The 17,835-nt window shown below is 41.8% G+C and overlaps 1 protein-coding gene and 1 long non-coding RNA gene across 3 annotated transcripts in view; both read left to right on the forward strand.

The window, feature by feature from the left end:
• LOC118397421 (fatty acid desaturase 6) overlaps positions 1 to 17,835 on the forward strand; it is a 34,672-nt gene extending 16,837 nt beyond the window's left edge. Inside the window, exons 4-6 of the mRNA XM_035792145.2 lie at positions 8,543 to 8,730; positions 9,280 to 9,459; positions 17,146 to 17,835. Coding sequence (XP_035648038.1) covers positions 8,543 to 8,730; positions 9,280 to 9,459; positions 17,146 to 17,295 — 518 coding nt within the window. The 3' untranslated portion in view covers positions 17,296 to 17,835. The remainder of the gene's footprint in view (positions 1 to 8,542; positions 8,731 to 9,279; positions 9,460 to 17,145) is intronic.
• On the forward strand, positions 9,614 to 9,996 carry LOC127910288 (uncharacterized). 2 transcript variants are annotated; one of them, XR_008074123.1, is made up of 3 exons: positions 9,614 to 9,684; positions 9,797 to 9,824; positions 9,931 to 9,996. It is a non-coding gene; the product is annotated as an uncharacterized LOC127910288 (long non-coding RNA). The 2 variants fall into 2 exon arrangements; XR_008074124.1 differs by lacking the exon at positions 9,797 to 9,824 and adding an exon at positions 9,741 to 9,796 and having other exon boundaries at positions 9,614 to 9,656.

The following is a 17,835-nucleotide window of genomic DNA, read 5'->3' on the forward strand; positions in this document are numbered from 1 at the left end:
CCAGTATATTTTTTATCTATCTCTTTCTACTTCGCATCCGTTATATACTATCCATGCCTTGTTTAATACCTCTTTTTAAAACCTATTGTAATTTTTACAATGTTCTTTTAACTCATTATCCAGTCAATGTTTTATGCTTATGTATAACTTATCTTGCCCAATATTTATCGATTTCGTTCCTCTTCCCAGTGAGAGTTAAATGCGCTCTCTTTCTCAAATTACACTTAGTTAACTGTCAGAGAGGCCTGCGCATTCACAGTTGGTCACAGACACACAGCCTGTTCTTCCTCTTCTTTCTAATCTGCTCATTCATCACAAAGAATTATACTACGACATTCATTCAATCCCGTTGTTTTTACCTAAAAACAAAAGTTTATTACCTAATTTAATTCACTTCCTCAACATAAGCTGGTATTATCCTATGGGATTTTTCACGCATACCCTTCGTTTTTACCTAAAAACGACCTATAAATTATCCCCTAGCTTAATTCACTTCCTCTACATAAGCTGGTATTATAGGATTTATTTTTTGCAGATGAACGTCGCACAATCAGGCTGGCGTTCTTCCTGTGTTCTACTAAATATTCGTCCGTTTCAGACCTCTTTCATAGAGCGGTAGCCACAAATATTTCCCTATCTACTTATTAATAAAGTAGCCTACCCATACAGACCTTCTGGTAAATATTTTGAAGCGGTATCGCAGGATTTCCTTTTTCAGTTGAACGTCGCACAATGAGGCTAGTGTTCTTCCTGTGGTCTAAAATATTCACCCGTAACAGTCCTTCATTTCAAAGCGGTAGCCATGTGTATCTATTTACTAAATACTTCACCGTACAGACCTTTTCCTTGAAGCGGTAGCCATGAATATTTTATCTATCTTACTACTTATCTATTTTCTAAACATATAAACAGACGGCTGTAGCCCTGTTCCTGATTCCAACCACTCAGCCAGACCAGTCAGCTCACACAACAGTCCCCTGCGAATGACTCAACGAGGGGGTCCGTCCGAATCACGCACCCGACACCAGCGAAGTACACAGCCCCCGCTTATTTATTTACCAAACATGCATGCACATTCATTATATGATTTCCAAGCTTACACACACACATGCAAATTCAAAAAGTTATTTTGTTTCTATAGTTTTTAGGAAATTTGAGAGAGAGACCTACTTGACCCTCCCCCTGCTGCGACCGGATCTTTTGTGGCAATCTACACAGACATTTCAGCTATTGTAAGAACTTTGCTTACCTTGTTTAGCTGGGCGGCCACCCTTGTCTTGCCAGATTGCCCCAAAGATCCCACGGCCAGCCAAGAATGTCTTTAGTCCCTGATTCTCCTGGCAAGCTCGCCAAATCTGTAGTGGCCAATCGGTTCAAACATGACACGACCAAGAACTTTGAATTCAATGATAGACTTTTAATACACCCGTATCATAAGCCGGAGAGCCCCGCGGGACCCACACCTCCAGATCTCTCCCTCTCCCTTTTATCTCCATGCATACATTATCAGTTCATCCCCCAATGCAAATACAGTTACATCCCAATCATTACGTCCTGCTTGTTCAGCCCAGTAACGCCCACATCTGCTTTCGGCCAGATTATATGATGTCAAGACCCTTCCTTTGAGCTAAAGATAATATACATCCCCCTTCCTGTGGCCTGTGCTCAGACCCTGTAATTAACCACATGTGTCCTTTAACTCTAGTTTTTAGTGTGTTCAGTTGCCCTGGTCGCCTTCTCTCCATATGGTTGTCTAAGATCAAACAGACTTATGTCTCCCCTGTGATGCAATTTATGTCTGTTATCCATCAGTTGGTCATTTGGCTGACCCCGTCCTTAGACAACCTCTAATCTTTGTATGTCCAGCTGGACTAGGCGTCTATGTGTCTGCATTTTTAGTGTCCCATACCCCCATGGCCTTTAACTGCTTCCTGCCCTATACAATAGAAAATGCATTTTACCAGAACAGGGAATGAACCCATAAGTGTACCTTTCTCTTTTGTTATCAAATCATGTATATAATCTCTCCCACAAGGTCTGCAATTTTGTTTCTGAGGTCTTGGCTGATTTATTTTGATTTTCCCATGACGTCAAGCAAAGAGGCACTGAGTTTGAAGGTAGGCCTTGAAATACATCCACAGGTACAATTGACTCAACTGATGTCAATTAGCCTATCAGAAGCTTCTAAAGCCATGACATCATTTTCTGGAATTTTCCAAGCTGTTTAAAGGCACAGTCAACTTAGTGTATGTAAACTACTGACCCACTGGAATTGTGATACAGTGAATTATAAGTGAAATAATCTGTCTGTAAACAATTGTTGGAAAAATGACTTGTGTCATGCACAAAGTAGATGTCCTAACCGACTTGCCAAAACTATAGTTTGTTAACAAGGAATTTGTGGAGTGGTTGTAAAACGAGTTTTAATGACTCCAACTAAGTGTATGTAAACCTCTGACTTCAAATGTAAGTAAAATCACAAGTCCAAATCCCTACCTCCATCCGTGGCTAATTTAGGATAGGGCCAATTTTAGCTAGCTAGCTACCAGAGGACAACAAAACAACAAGATGTTTCTATCGATGACGTATTTCTCTGAAGCTTCCCTGAACACTTTTTTTTGATACACCAGGACCATTCACAGTTGAGCTCACTCAGTTTAGCTCAACGCAGATTGGCTATTATTTTATTTGAAAAATGTATTTCAAGGGAGGTCATATGCTCACTGGCTTTCCTTGCATTCAATACCTATGAGGCAAAAATGTCATACTCGTTATGACCAGACCGCATCAGATAGATGGACTACACATCCAGAGACAAAGGGGTGCTGTTTTTCTTTCTCCGGTGTGATACATTCAGAGATGAAATAAATCATTTTTTTATTTTTTTTATTGGTACATTTTTTGAAGAAGCCTGGCTTCGCTTGGCATCCATGAATACATGCTGCTGCACAGAACGTGCTACAACTGCCTCTGCAATGCATTGCTGCAAGGCAAACGCAGCATTCAATTGGAAATGAATGTACTTCTGATGTACCATAATGCAATGACGCTGTGTGTGATTGAGGTGTAAGCAGTTTTTCACCCAATTAGTTTGGTATTGGTTTTGGTAGAAGATAAAAAGGCTACCCTGCGCAGGTGCTCCTGTGTGTGCAACGTCATCTATAATAACTTTGCTGTTCTAAATGATTTTGATCAGCAGGTGCCTCTAGTGTACAACATGTTGATCAAGGCCTGCAGTAATGAACCAATGTCAGACACAATTGGCAGGAAACACTCAATGCTTCAGGAAGCTTCATTTCCCCATAACTACCTGTCAGTGTTCAATTGGGTTGAGATCTGGTGACTGAGATGCCCATGGCATATGGCTTACATCGTTTCCATGCTCATCAAAACATTCAGTGACCATTCGTGTCCTGTCATCCTGTCATTGGGGCGGCAGGGTAGCCTAGTGGTTAGAGCGTTGGACTAGTAACTGAAAGGTTGCAAGTTCAAATCCCCGAGCTGACAAGGTACAAATCTGTCGTTCTGCCCCTGAACAGGCAGTTAGCCCACTAGGCTGTCATTAAGAACAAATTCTTATTTTCAACTGACTTGCCTAGGTTAAAAGGTTAAAAGGTTAAAAATAAAAAAAATCCTATGGGGGCTTAGCTATGGAAGCAAAATGAATGGCCAAAATAATGGTGTGTCCAGCATTTTTATACATGTCCCTAAGCATGATTGGATTGCTTAATTAATTCAAGAACCAAAACTCTGTGGAAGTATCTGCATTCAATATACTTTGTATTCCTCATTTACTCAAGTGTTCATTATTTTGGCAGTTACCTGTATACTTCAAGTTGCAACAACCCATATTTCTTTCAACACTCAACTTACTTTTCCCCTTTGGTTAAACCTAATAAAGAACATATAAACTAATACAAAACATTAGGAACACCTTTGTAATATGGAGTTGCACCCCGATCTTTTGCCCTCAGAACAGCCTCTATTCGTCTGGGCATGAACTCAAGGTGTTGAAAGCATTTCACAGGGATGCTCACGCTTGTTGACTCCAATGCTTCCCACTGTTGTGTCAAGCTGGCTGGATGTCCTTTCGGTGGTGGACCATTCTTGATACATACGGGGAACTGTTGAGCATGAAAAACCCAACAGTGTTGCAGTTTGACACAAACCGGTGTACCCCGTTCAAAGGCACTTAAATCTTTTGTCTTGCCATTCACCCTCTGAATGGCACACATACACAATCCATGTCTCAATTGTCTCAAGGCTCAAAAATCCTTCTAAACGTGGAGGAGAGAATGACTTGATCAAATCAAAGTTTATCTGTCACGTGCGCCGAATACAACCGGTATAGATCTAACAGTGAAATGCTTGCTTACAGGCTCTAGCCAACAGTGCAAAAAAGGTATTATGTGAACAATAGGTAAGTAAATAAATAAAAACAACAGTTAAAAGACAGTGAGAAATAACAGTAGCGAGGCTATACACAGTAGCGAGGCTATAACAGTAGCGAGGCTATACAGTAGCGAGGCTATAACAGTAGCGAGGCTATATACAGTAGCGAGGCTATAGACAGGCACCGGTTAGACAGGCTGATTGATGTAGTATGTACATGTAGATATGATTAAAATGACTATGCATATATGATAAACAGAGAGTAGCAGTAGCGTAAAAGAGGGGTTGGCGGATGGTGGGTGGCGGGACACAATGCAGATAGCCTGGTTAGCCAATGTGCGGGAGCTCTGGTTGGTCGGGCTAATTGAGATAGTATGTACATAACTGTATAGTTAAAGTGACTATGTATATATGATAAACAGAGAGTAGCAGCAGCGTAAAATGGGGGTTGGGGGGGAGGCACACAATACAAACAGTCTGGGTAGCCATTTGATTACCTGTTCAGGAGTCTTATGGCTTGGGGGTAAAAACTGTTGAGAAGCCTTTTTGTCTTAGATTTGGCACTCTGGTACCGCTTGCCATGCGGTAGTAGAGAGAACAGTCTATGACTGGGGTGGCTGGGGTCTTTGACCATTTTTAAGGCCTTCCTCTGACACCGCCTGGTGTAGAGGTCCTGGATGGCAGGCAGCTTAGCCCCAGTGATGTACTGGGCTGTACGCACTACCCTCTGTAGTGCCTTGCGGTCGGAGTTGGAGCAATTGCCGCACCAGGCAGTGATGCAACCAGTCAGGATGCTCTCAATGTTGCAGCTGTAGAACCTTTTGAGGATCTGAGGACCCATGCCAAATCTTTTTAGTTTCCTGATGGGGAATAGGCTTTGTCGTGCCCTCTTCATGACTGTCTTGGTGTGTTGGGACCATTCTAGTTTGTTGGTGATGTGGACACCAAGGAACTTGAAGCTCTCAACCTGCTCCATTACAGCCCCGTCGATGAGAATGGGGATGTGCTCGGTCCTCCTTTTCCTGTATTGCACAATCGTCTCCTTAGTCTTGGTTACGTTGAGGGATAGGTTGTTGTTCTGGCACCACGCGGCCCGGTCTCTGACCTCCTCTCTATAGGCTGACTCGGGATCGGTGATCAGGCCTACCACTATTGTGTCATGTGCAAACTTAATGATTGTGTTGGAGTCGTGCCTGGCCATGTAGTCGTGGGTGAACAAGGAGTACAGGAGGGGACTGAGCATGCACCCCTGGGGGGCTCCAGTGTTGAGGATCAGAGTTACAGATGTGTTGCTACCTTCCTTCACCACCTGGGGGCGGCCCGTCAGGAAGTACAGGATCCAGTTACAGAGGGAGGTGTTTAGTCCCAGGATCCTTAGCTAGTGATGATCTAAGGACCTGCCCTCCAAGACACCTAAACCACCCGATGTCACAGGAAGGCATAAAAGATAATCAAGGACAACAACCACCGCAGCCACTGCCTGTTCACCCCGCTATCATCCAGAAGGCGAGGTCAGTACAGGTGCATCAAAGCTGGGACCGAGAGACTGAACAACAGCTTCTATCTCAAGGCCATTAGATTGTTAACAGCTATCACTAACATTGAGTGGCTTCTGCCAACATACTGACTCAAATCTCTAGCCACTTTAATAATTAAAAATTGGATGTAATAAATGTATCACTAGTTACTTTAAACAATGTCACTTTATATAATGTTTACATACCCTACATTACTCATCTCATATGTATATACTGTACTCTATACCATCTACTGCATCTTGCCTATGCCGTTCGGCCATCACTCATCCATATATTTATATGTACATATTCTTATTCATTCCTTTACACTTGTGTGTATAAGGCAGTTGTTGTGAAACTGTTAGATTACTTGTTAGATATTACTGCATGGTCAGAACAAGAAGCGCAAGCATTTCACTACACTCGCATTAACATCTGCTTACCATTTGTATGTGACCAATAACATTTGATTTGATTTGAGCTTTAAGGGTACTATGGTGTTGAACGCTGAGCTGTAGTCAATAAATAGCATTCTCATATAAGTGTTTATTTTGTCCAGGTGGGAAAGGGCAGTGTGGAGTGCAATTGCATCAGATTGCATCAGATTACATCATCTGTGGATCTGTTTGGGCGGTATGCAAATTGGAGTGGGTCTAAGGTTTCTGGAATACTGGTGTTGATGTGAGCCATTACCAGCCTTTCAAAGCACTTCATGGCTACGGACGTGAGTGCTACGGGTCTGTAGTCATTTAGGCAGGTTGCCTTCGTGTTGGGCACAGGGACTATGGTGGTCTGCTTGAAACATGTTGGTATTACAGACTCAATCAGGGACATGTTGAAAATGTCAGTGAAGACACCTGCCAGTTGGTCAGCACATGCCCAGAGCACATGCCCTGGTAATCCATCTGGCCCCGCAGCCTTGTGAATGTTGACCTATTTAAAGGTCTTACTCACATTGGCTATGGAGAGCGTGATCACACAGTCGTCCAGAACAGCTGATACTCTCATGAATGCTTCAGTTTAGCGTGAGCATAGAAGTGATTTAGCTCGTCTGGTAGGCTCGTGTCACTAGGCAGCTCGCGGCTGTGCTTCCCTTTGTAGTCTGTAATAGTTTGCAAGCCCTGCCACGTAAGACGAGCGTCGGAGCCGGTGTCGTCCTGTATTGACCCTTTGCCTGTTTGATGGTTGGTCGGGGGGCATAGCAGGATATTTTATAAGCTTCCGGGTTAGAATCCCACACCTTGAATGCAGCAGCTCTACCCTTTAGCTCAGTGTGAATGTTGCCTTTAATCCATGGCTTCTGGTTCGGGTATGTACGTACACTCACAGTGGGGACGACGTCCTCGATGCGTTTATTGATAAAGACAGTGACTGATGTGGTGTACTCCTCAATGCCATCGGAAGAATCCCGGAACATGTTTCAGTCTGTGATAACAAAACAGTCCTGTAGTTTAGCATCGGCTTCATCTGACCATTTTTTTTTTATAGTCACTGGTGCTTCCTGCTTTAATGTTTGCTTGTAAGCAGGAATCAGGAGGATATAATTGTGTTCGGATTTACCAAATGAAGGGAGAGCTTTGTACGGGTCTGTGTGTGGAGTACAGGTGATCTAGATTTTTTTTCTTTCTGGTTGCACATTTAACATGTTGATGGAAATTAGGTAGAACTGATTTAAGTTTCCCTGTATTAAAGTCTTCGGCCACTAGGACATGCCACAAGAGGTCTCTTCACAGTCCCCAAGTCCAGAACAGATTATGGGAGGCACACAGTACTACATAGAGCCATGACTACATGGAGCTCTATTCCACATCAGGTAACTGACGCAAGCAATAAAATTAGATTTAAAAAACAGATAAAACACACCTTATGGAACAGCGGGGACTGTGAAGCAACACAAACATTGGCACACACACACACACACACACACACACACACACACACACACACACACACACACACACACACACACACACACACACACACACACACACACACACACACACACACACACACACACACACACACACACACACACACAAGATATGTGGTAGTGGTGGAGGCGCCTGAGGGCACACAGTGAGTTGTGAAATCTGTGAATGTATTGTAATGTTTTTAAATTTGTAGAAACTTAATATTGTTTGACCACAGGAAGAGTAGCTGCTGTTTTGGCAGTAGCTAAATGGGGATCCATAATAAATACAAATACAAAATCTACACTGATTGAAGTGTATTTAACAAGTGACATCAATAAGGGACCATATATTCCACCTGGATTCACCTGGTCAGTCTATGTCATGGAAAAGAGCAGGTGTTCTTAATGTTTTGTACACAGTGTATGTGCAACCCTTTTTTTCATGTTGTACCAAGTAGATTTTTCTTCACTTAGGAATTTCCTATCCCAAATGTCTTCAATTGGATTACAAACAATTAAATATATGGAATGGCATCAAACACCGGGAGACATAGGTTTAATGTATTTGATACATTCCACTAATACCGCTACAGTCTTTACCATGAGCTCGTCCTCCCCGATTAAGGTGCCACACACACCTCCTGTGGTGTGTTGTAACTGACTGTGTCTGTCCCCGACTGTGACTGTATCTAACTGAGTTGTCTGTGTCCCTCTGTTATAGGTCAGCTGAAAGAGCACTCAATGGGCCAGGCCCTGAGGACAGTCCTGATGGTGTTCCTGGGGTTGTACGCTCAGTATTGGCTGTTGATCCATGTCTCTGGGTTCCAGTGTCTTTACAGCACCCTCCTCTGTATGCTGCTCTGCAGGGCTATGTTCTCCCTGCCCTACATACACGTTAACATCTTCCAAGTGAGAAAGCATATACACACATTGATTGAGGCTAGCACACTCACGCACCCTCAGCAAGGTATATAATCAATGGGTAACGATTTGGCTGGTATTATTTGGCTAGTAGGGAGCACCAGTTATGAAGGAAAAAACATTTCCAATATGTTGTTTCTCCATTTGTGTTACTATTGATGGCAGCAGTCTTGTCTCCATCCTCCCCGGTACTCCCACTGTGGGTGCCTGCTTGTATTTGGTCCTATTTCACATATATACAAGTGTGTATTAATGCACATGTGAATTTGACCATGTACTGTTAAGACCATTGTAGAGGCATTTAACTGAATGGTGGGTCCATAGAGATAGAATAACATCTGTCTTTGGGTAGACATCCCGCAGACAGATTATGCTCGACTGCATCTCATCTTCTACTACATTGTAAAAGTGTCCAGGGCAGCAAAATCATGCCAACAGTTTCTCTCTGGGTATCTTTCCGTTCAGTGAATCAGTGGGCGCTCACACACACACCCCCTCACACCTTTCCATTAAACCGTTCTCTCCTGTTCTGTACAGCACATCGGCCTGCCTATGTTCTCCCCGACCTGTCGGCCCAAGAGGATTTACCAGATGACCCACGGGGTTCTGAACCTTCCTCGGAACCCCCTGCTGGACTGGATCTTCGGACACTCCCTCATCAACTGTCACGTGGAACACCACCTGTTCCCCTTCCTCTCCGACAACATGTGTCTCAAGGTACAATGCAGACAACGTGCACCTCAATCGTGCACCTCAATACAATACAACATGTATCTCAAGGTACAATGCAGACAACATGTATCTCAAGGTACAATGCAGACAACATGTATCTCAAGGTACAATGCAGACAACATGTATCTCAAGGTACAATGCAGACAACGTGCACCTCAATACAATACAACATGTATCTCAAGGTACAATGCAGACAACATGTATCTCAAGGTACAATGCAGACAACATGTATCTCAAGGTACAATGCAGACAACATGTGTCTCAAGGTACAATGCAGACAACATGTATCTCAAGGTACAATGCAGACAACATTTATCTCAAGGTACAATGCAGACAACATTTATCTCAAGGTACAATGCAGACAACGTGCACCTCAATACAATACAACATGTATCTCAAGGTACAATGCAGACAACATGTATCTCAAGGTACAATGCAGACAACATGTATCTCAAGGTACAATGCAGACAACGTGCACCTCAATACAATACAACATGTATCTCAAGGTACAATGCAGACAACATGTGTCTCAAGGTACAATGCAGACAACATGTGTCTCAAGGTACAATGCAGACAACATGTATCTCAAGGTACAATGCAGACAACATGTATCTCAAGGTACAATGCAGACAACATGTATCTCAAGGTACAATGCAGACAACGTGCACCTCAATACAATACAACATGTATCTCAAGGTACAATGCAGACAAGACAATACAATACAACATGTATCTCAAGGTACAATGCAGACAACGTGCACCTCAATACAATACATGTATCTCAAGGTACAATGCAGACAACATTTCAATCTCATGTAAGGTACAATGCAGACAACATGTGCAATCTCAAGGTACAATGCAGACACGTGCACCTCAATACAATACAACATGTATCTCAAGGTACAATGCAGACAACATTTATCTCAAGGGTACAATGCACCTCAATACAATACAACATGTATCTCAAGGTACAATGCAGACAACATGTATCTCAAGGTACAATGCAGACATTTATCTCAAGGTACAATGCAGACAACGTGCACCTCAATACAATACAACATGTATCTCAAGGTACAATGCAGACAACGTGTATCTCAAGGTACAATGCAGCAGACAGGTACAATGCAGACAACATTTATCTCAAGGTACAATGCAGACAACGTGCACCTCAATACAATACAACATGTGTCTCAAGGTACAATGCAGACAACATGTGTCTCAAGGTACAATGCAGACAACATGTATCTCAAGGTACAATGCAGACAACGTGCACCTCAATACAATACAACATGTGTCTCAAGGTACAATGCAGACAACGTGCACCTCAATACAATACAACATGTATCTCAAGGTACAATGCAGACAACATGTGTCTCAAGGTACAATGCAGACAACGTGCACCTCAATACAATACAACATGTATCTCAAGGTACAATGCAGACAACATGTATCTCAAGGTACAATGCAGACAACATGTATCTCAAGGTACAATGCAGACAACATGTATCTCAAGGTACAATGCAGACAACATGTATCTCAAGGTACAATGCAGACAACGTGCACCTCAATACAATACAACATGTGTCTCAAGGTACAATGCAGACAACATGTATCTCAAGGTACAATGCAGACAACATGTATCTCAAGGTACAATGCAGACAACGTGCACCTCAATACAATACAACATGTGTCTCAAGGTACAATGCAGACAACATGTATCTCAAGGTACAATGCAGACAACATGTATCTCAAGGTACAATGCAGACAACGTGTATCTCAAGGTACAATGCAGACAACGTGTATCTCAAGGTACAATGCAGACAACGTGTATCTCAAGGTACAATGCAGACAACGTGTATCTCAAGGTACAATGCAGACAACGTGTATCTCAAGGTACAATGCAGACAACGTGTATCTCAAGGTACAATGCAGACAATGTGTATCTCAACGTACAACGTGTCTTAAGGTACAATACAGACCACCAGGGTTGGGGTTAATTCCAATTATATTTCTAATTCCAAATTAAATTCTAGAATTCAAGCAGGGAGTGGAACATTTTATTGGAATTGCAGCAATCTACTTTTTTTTTTTTTTGGGGGGTTAATTAGAATTTAGACTTCTTAATTTCTTAAATTTGATTTAAAATTGTACATTTGAATTGAACAAGAACCATATCCTTGGAATGGAATTGGAATTTAGACTGTCTGAATATTTATTGAATTGGAATTGAAGAAGAAAACCATCATTGGAATGGAATTGAAATTGATTTGGAATTTAGACTGAATTTTAATTGGAAAATAAAAACATCCCCGGAGTGGAATTTTAAATTTCGAATTTTAAAACTGGAATTGTGTTGTAATTGTTGAAATTCCAGTTACTGGAGGTGATGCATTAAAATTGAATGCAAACTTTGTTTTCAATCGATCAAGTAATTATAATTGTATACGCACATTACTAATATATACATAATATCTATATAATTATATCCATTTTTTAAATGTTTACCAATGAGGAGTTGACATGCAATATATTTCTGGTTAGGTTATTTTGATCCATTTAAAGGGATAATTCACCCTAATTACATATTGATTTCCTTACACTTAAGCAGTCTATGAACTATGACATTGTAATTTTGTAATTTGGGTGAGCTTAAAGGTGAATAATGGAAAATGTAAAAATGTGGAGAAGGGAGCAATTTGGGGCATTCCTGCATGTAGAACCCCACTTGATACTTCCATTGGTCAGTATTTAAGCTAGGACAGGCGGGATGGGCGCTTCAGTACAGTAGGTGGCGTTAGAGGGGGCGGGGGTTGTTCATGAAAGACCCGATGGGATGCGAGAGGGGGGAGTTCTTGCAGATGAAGGAAAGCCCACATGCAGGAACGCCCTGAATTGCGGGCTGCAGTTGCACACTATTGAAAATGTGTCTGTGTTCCTAAACTCCTCTGACTCATTGTTGGACTGTCTGTCAAAGTGCGTACCTCTCTCACAGGGAGAGTGAGGTAGAGCGAGAGGGAGAGCTACGTCACAGAGTTATACAAACCCCCACTCACTGTAGTGCTAGATAGAACTTTGTGGAATAACACAAATGTACGACATAAATATAAACGTTCTGTCACAGCGGAAATACTATACTGAGTTACAGTTCATAAGGAAATCAGTCAATTGAAATAAATACATTAGGCCTTAGTCTATGGATTTCACATGGCTGGGAATACAGATACCTTAAAAAAATAAGTAGGGACCTGGATCAGAAAAAAAACAGTCAGTATCTGGTGTGACCAGCATTTGCCTCATGCAGTGAGACACATCTCCTTCACATACAGTTTATCAGGCTGTTGGGTATGGCCTTTGGAATGTTGTCCCACTCCTCTTCAATGGCTGTCAGAAGTTGCTGGATATTGGCGGGAACTCGAACACGCTGTCAAACATGTCAATCCAGAGCATTCCAAACAAGCTCAATGGGTGACATGTCTGGTGAGTATGCAGGGCATGCTCACCAGACATGTCAGCTTCCAGGATTTGTGTACAGATCCTTGCGACATGGTGCCGTGCATTATCATGCTTAAACAAATTCGTGCCAAAATTTTGTATGTATGGAAAATGGTGGGGATCTTTTATTTCAGCGTATGAAACATGGGACTAACACTTTACATGTTGCATTTATATTTTTGTTTAGTGTAAGCGGGTTCACAATTGTACCTTTTATGAAACCTCTGCCAAGCAAGGAGGAAAGGAGCCAACCTAATCCCGCCTGCCACTGCAACCCCATTGGACATAATTCACCTGCCAATCAACATTATCCATCTTCCCTCTGACTGTATTCTCGTTGCATCGTGTGATCAGATAATTATGGCAAAATATATCTACTAAAATGAGAGAGAAAGACGAGTGTGTGTGCAACATAACGTCCACTTCATAGGATAACACAGTATATCGGGTAAAAATCTATTTTATGTAACAAATGTTTCATTAGATTGCAACTTTTTTTTACGGTAGCCAGCTGACAGCGACATAGCTGTCAGCTGGCTACCCCCACCCCACCCCAAAGTAGTTTGGGGTGGGGGTGCTGTAAAAAAAAAATGTTCCCCCAGTTGCAGACGGCTATATAGGTCTACTAACATAGGACTATGAAAGGCCCAGTGCACTACTTTTGTGAAAAAATCTAGCAACTTTTTTTTTTTCAGGGGGTGCTGCACAGTGGCGATTTTAGCATGTACAGTGGGGCAAAAAAGTATTTAGTCAGCCACCAATTGTGCAAGTTCTCCCACTTAAAAAGATGAGAGAGGCCTGTCATTTTCATCATAGGTACACAAAAGGAACACCTATGTGAGAATGCTGTTCATTTACCACAGCTCAGCGTTCAACACCATAGTGCCCACGAAGCTCATTACTAAGCTGAGGACCCTGGGACTAAACACCTCCCTCTGAAACTGGATGCTGGACTTCCTGACGGGCCGCCCCCAGGTGGTAAGGGTTGGCAACAACATGTCTGCCATGCTGATCCTCAACACTGGGACCCCTCAGGGGTGTGTACTTAGTCCCCTGCTGTACTCTTTGTTCACCCATGACTGCGTGGCCAAACAGGACTCCAACACCATCATTAAGTTTGCTGATGACACAACAGCGGTAGGCCTGATCTCCGACAACAATGAGACAGCCTATAGGGAGGAGGTCAGAGAACTGTTAGTGTGGTGCCAGGACAACAACCTCTCCCTCAATGTGAGCAAGACAGAGGAGCTGATTGTGGACTACAGGAAAAGATGGGCCGAATAGGCCCAACCTGTTAAGGAGGCTGCAAATTTTTGCAGCTTTTTGTTAGAAATCGCACAAAATTTCAACGTCCTGCTACTCATGCCAGGAATATAGTATATGCATTAGTATGTGTGGATAGAAAACACTCGGAAGTCTCTAAAACTGGTTAAATCATGTCTGTGACTATAACAGAACGTGTTTAGGAGGCAAAATCCCAAGGAAAACTGTTCACAAAAAACACAAAAATAATATCCCTCCGCCAGTCTCTGTATTGTCTATGGCAAGGGAAAATAGATAGCCATCCCAGCCTTGTGCAGGTCTACAATTTTAACCCTGATGTCCTTACACAGCTCTCTGTTCTTGGCCATTGTGGAGAGGTTGGAGTCTGTTTGTTTGAGTGTGTGGACAGGTGTCTTTTATACAGGTAACGAGTTCAAACAGGTGCAGTTAATACAGGTAATGAGTGGAGAACAGGAGAGCTTCTTAAAGAAAAACTAACAGGTCTGTGAGAGCTGGAATTCTTACTGGTTGGTAGGTGATCAAATACTTATGCCATGCAATAAAATGCTAATTAATTACTTAAAAAGCATACAATGTGATTTTCTTGATTTTTGTTTTAGATTCTGTCTCTCACAGTTGAAGTGTACCTATGATAAAAATTACAGATCTCTACATGATTTGTATGTAGGGAAACCTGCAAAATCGGCAGTGTGTCAAATACTTGTTCTCCCCACTGAAAACAGTTGAAATCGGAAGTTTACATACACCTTAGCCAAATACTTTTAAACTCAGTTTCACAATTCCTGACATTTAATCCTCGTAAAAATTCCCTGTCTTACGTAAGTTAGGATCACCTATTTATTTTAAGAATGGGAAATGTCAGAATAATAGAGAGAATGATTTATTTCAGATTTGATTTCTTTCATCACCTTCCCAGTGGGTCAGAAGTTTACATACACTCAATTAGTACTTGGTAGCATTATCTTTAAATTGTTTCACTTGGGTCAAACATTTTTGGTAGCCTTCCACAAGCTTCCCACAATATGTTCGGTGAATTTTGGCCCATTCCTCCTGACAGAGCTGGTGTAACTGAGTCAGGTCTGTAGGCCTCCTTGCTCGCACATACTTTTTCAGTTCTGCACACAAAGGTTCTATAGGATTGAGGTCAGGGTTTTGTGATGGCCACTCCAATACCTGATTTTTTCTTCTCCTAAAGCCATTTTGCCACAACTTTGGACGTTTGCTTGGGTTCATTGTTCAGTTGGAAGACCCATTTGAGACCAAGCTTTAACTTCCTGACTGATGTCTTGAGATTTTGCTTCAATATATCCCCATAATTTTCCTCCCTCATGATGCCATCTATTTTGTGAAGTGCACCTTTCCCTCCTGCAGCAAACCACCCACACAACATGATATTGCCACCCGTGCTTCACGGTTGGGATGGTGTTCATCAGGTTGGATGCCTCCCTCTTTTTCCTCCAAACATATCAATGGTCATTTTGACCAAATAGTTCTATTTTTGTTTCATCAGACCAGAGGACATTTCTCCAAAAAGTACGATCTTTGTCCCCATGTGGAGTTGCAAAATGCTGAGCGGCCTAATAGGTTATGTCGATATAGGACTCGTTTTACTGTGGATATAGATACTTTTGTACCTGTTTCCTCCAGCATCTTCACAGGGTCCTTTGCTGTTATTCTGGGATTGATTTGCACTTTTCGCACCAAAGTACGTTCATCTCTAGGAGACAGAATGCGTCTCCTTCCTAAGTGGTATGATGGGTCTTCCAAATGGACAATGACCCCAAGCATACTTCCAAAGTTGTGGCAAAATGGCTTAAGGACAACAAAGTCATGCTATTGGAGTGGCCATCGCAAAGCCCTGACCTCAATCCTATAGAACATGTGTGGGCAGAACTAAAAAAGCATGTGCGAGAAAGGAGGCCGACAAACCTGACTCAGTTACACAAGTTCTGTCAGTAGGAATGGAAGGCTACCAGAAACGCTTGACACAAGTTGAACAATTTTAAGGCAATGCTACCAAATACTTATTAAGTGTATGTAAACTTCTGACCCACTGGGTATGTGACGAAAGAAATACAATCAGAAATAAATCATTCTCTGTACTATTATTCTGACATTTCACATTCTTAAAATAAAGTGGTGAACCCAATTTTTACTAGGATTTAATGTCAGGAATTGTGAAAACTGAGTTAATGTATTTGGCTAAGGTGAATGTAAACTTCCGACTTCAACGGGATGTACGTGTAACTGATAGAGACACACACACACACTATATGTTAATGTAAGTAAATTGTAAAGTATTTTTGTCTGTAATGTCTTTTTCGTTATGTGTCGGACCCCAGTAAGAATAGCTGTCGCAATTGGCGTTGGCTAATAGGGATCCTAATATATCAAATCTATGTTCACGTCACCAGAATAAGACCTTTGTTATTTATTGGAATGGAGCATCAAGCACGTCATCTTGCACATTGACCACCCTGTGAAGTTCATCATAGTTTATTTAATCTGTAGCCTAATAAACTGTATGCTATGAGTCGTAGTGTGAGGACCACACAACATGTCATTGCGTGACTCCAAGTTTACTTCAATATTATGGTTATTATATCAATATTTGAGCATAAAAGCATTTCCACTGACATTTTTCACATAATTAATTTTATCGAAACAAAAAGATCCCACCTTGTCTAAATTATTTTGTTTTGTCAACCTTCGGAAAGTTTATCTGACATATACCTTACTTGCATAAAAAGGTTGGATGGAAACCTGGTTACAGAAGCTTCTTTGAAGAAAATGACATTCACCTCTAAATTATGAGAACTGTTGATGTCGAAAATGGCTTTATAAAATCAATGTTGTTGATTAATATGAACCCTTTCCTCCCTCCTCTCCTCTCAGGTAAAGCCCATCGTGTCCCAGTATCTGAAGGAGAAGGAGCTCCCATACCAGGAGGATAGCTACCTCTCCCGTCTGCAGCTCTTCTTTCACAAGTACCAGGAGCTCATGGTTTTCGCCCCACCCATCACGGAGCTGGTGGGGGTGCAGTGATGGAGCAGAGAGGTCGAGGATGAGGCGGAGGACAGGAAACATACCATCTACTAACCCATGCTGCTATGTGCAGTCACTGAATTAAGAGACTGCTACCACTGTCCTACTGTATCTAGGAGGATCATTCTTTAAGTGCACAAACTCCAACTAACTGACATTAACATAGCAAAATATATATATATACTGCAATATTAAATTATTTCTGTCGAAAAACAATTACATGAAACAAATACACTGTAAATGTATCTGCACGATCTAACACTATAACATGATAGGCTATACCAATGATCTTTACTCAAGACAATGTGTATTTAAACAACCCACTGCGCACATACCGGTTGAATCAATGTTTTTTTACATGTCATTTTAATGAAATTATGTGGAACCTAAGTAGAATAGACTAATTGATGTCTGTGCCCATTGGGAACAATAATAAGGCACTTTATGGGATACATACACTACCAGCAAAGGTTTGGGGTCACTTAGAAATGTCCTTGTTTTTGAAAGTGTCCATTAAAATAACATCAAATTGATCAGAAA

This window comes from Oncorhynchus keta, chromosome 2, assembly GCF_023373465.1.
Source record: "Oncorhynchus keta strain PuntledgeMale-10-30-2019 chromosome 2, Oket_V2, whole genome shotgun sequence".
Lineage (NCBI taxonomy): Eukaryota > Metazoa > Chordata > Actinopteri > Salmoniformes > Salmonidae > Oncorhynchus > Oncorhynchus keta.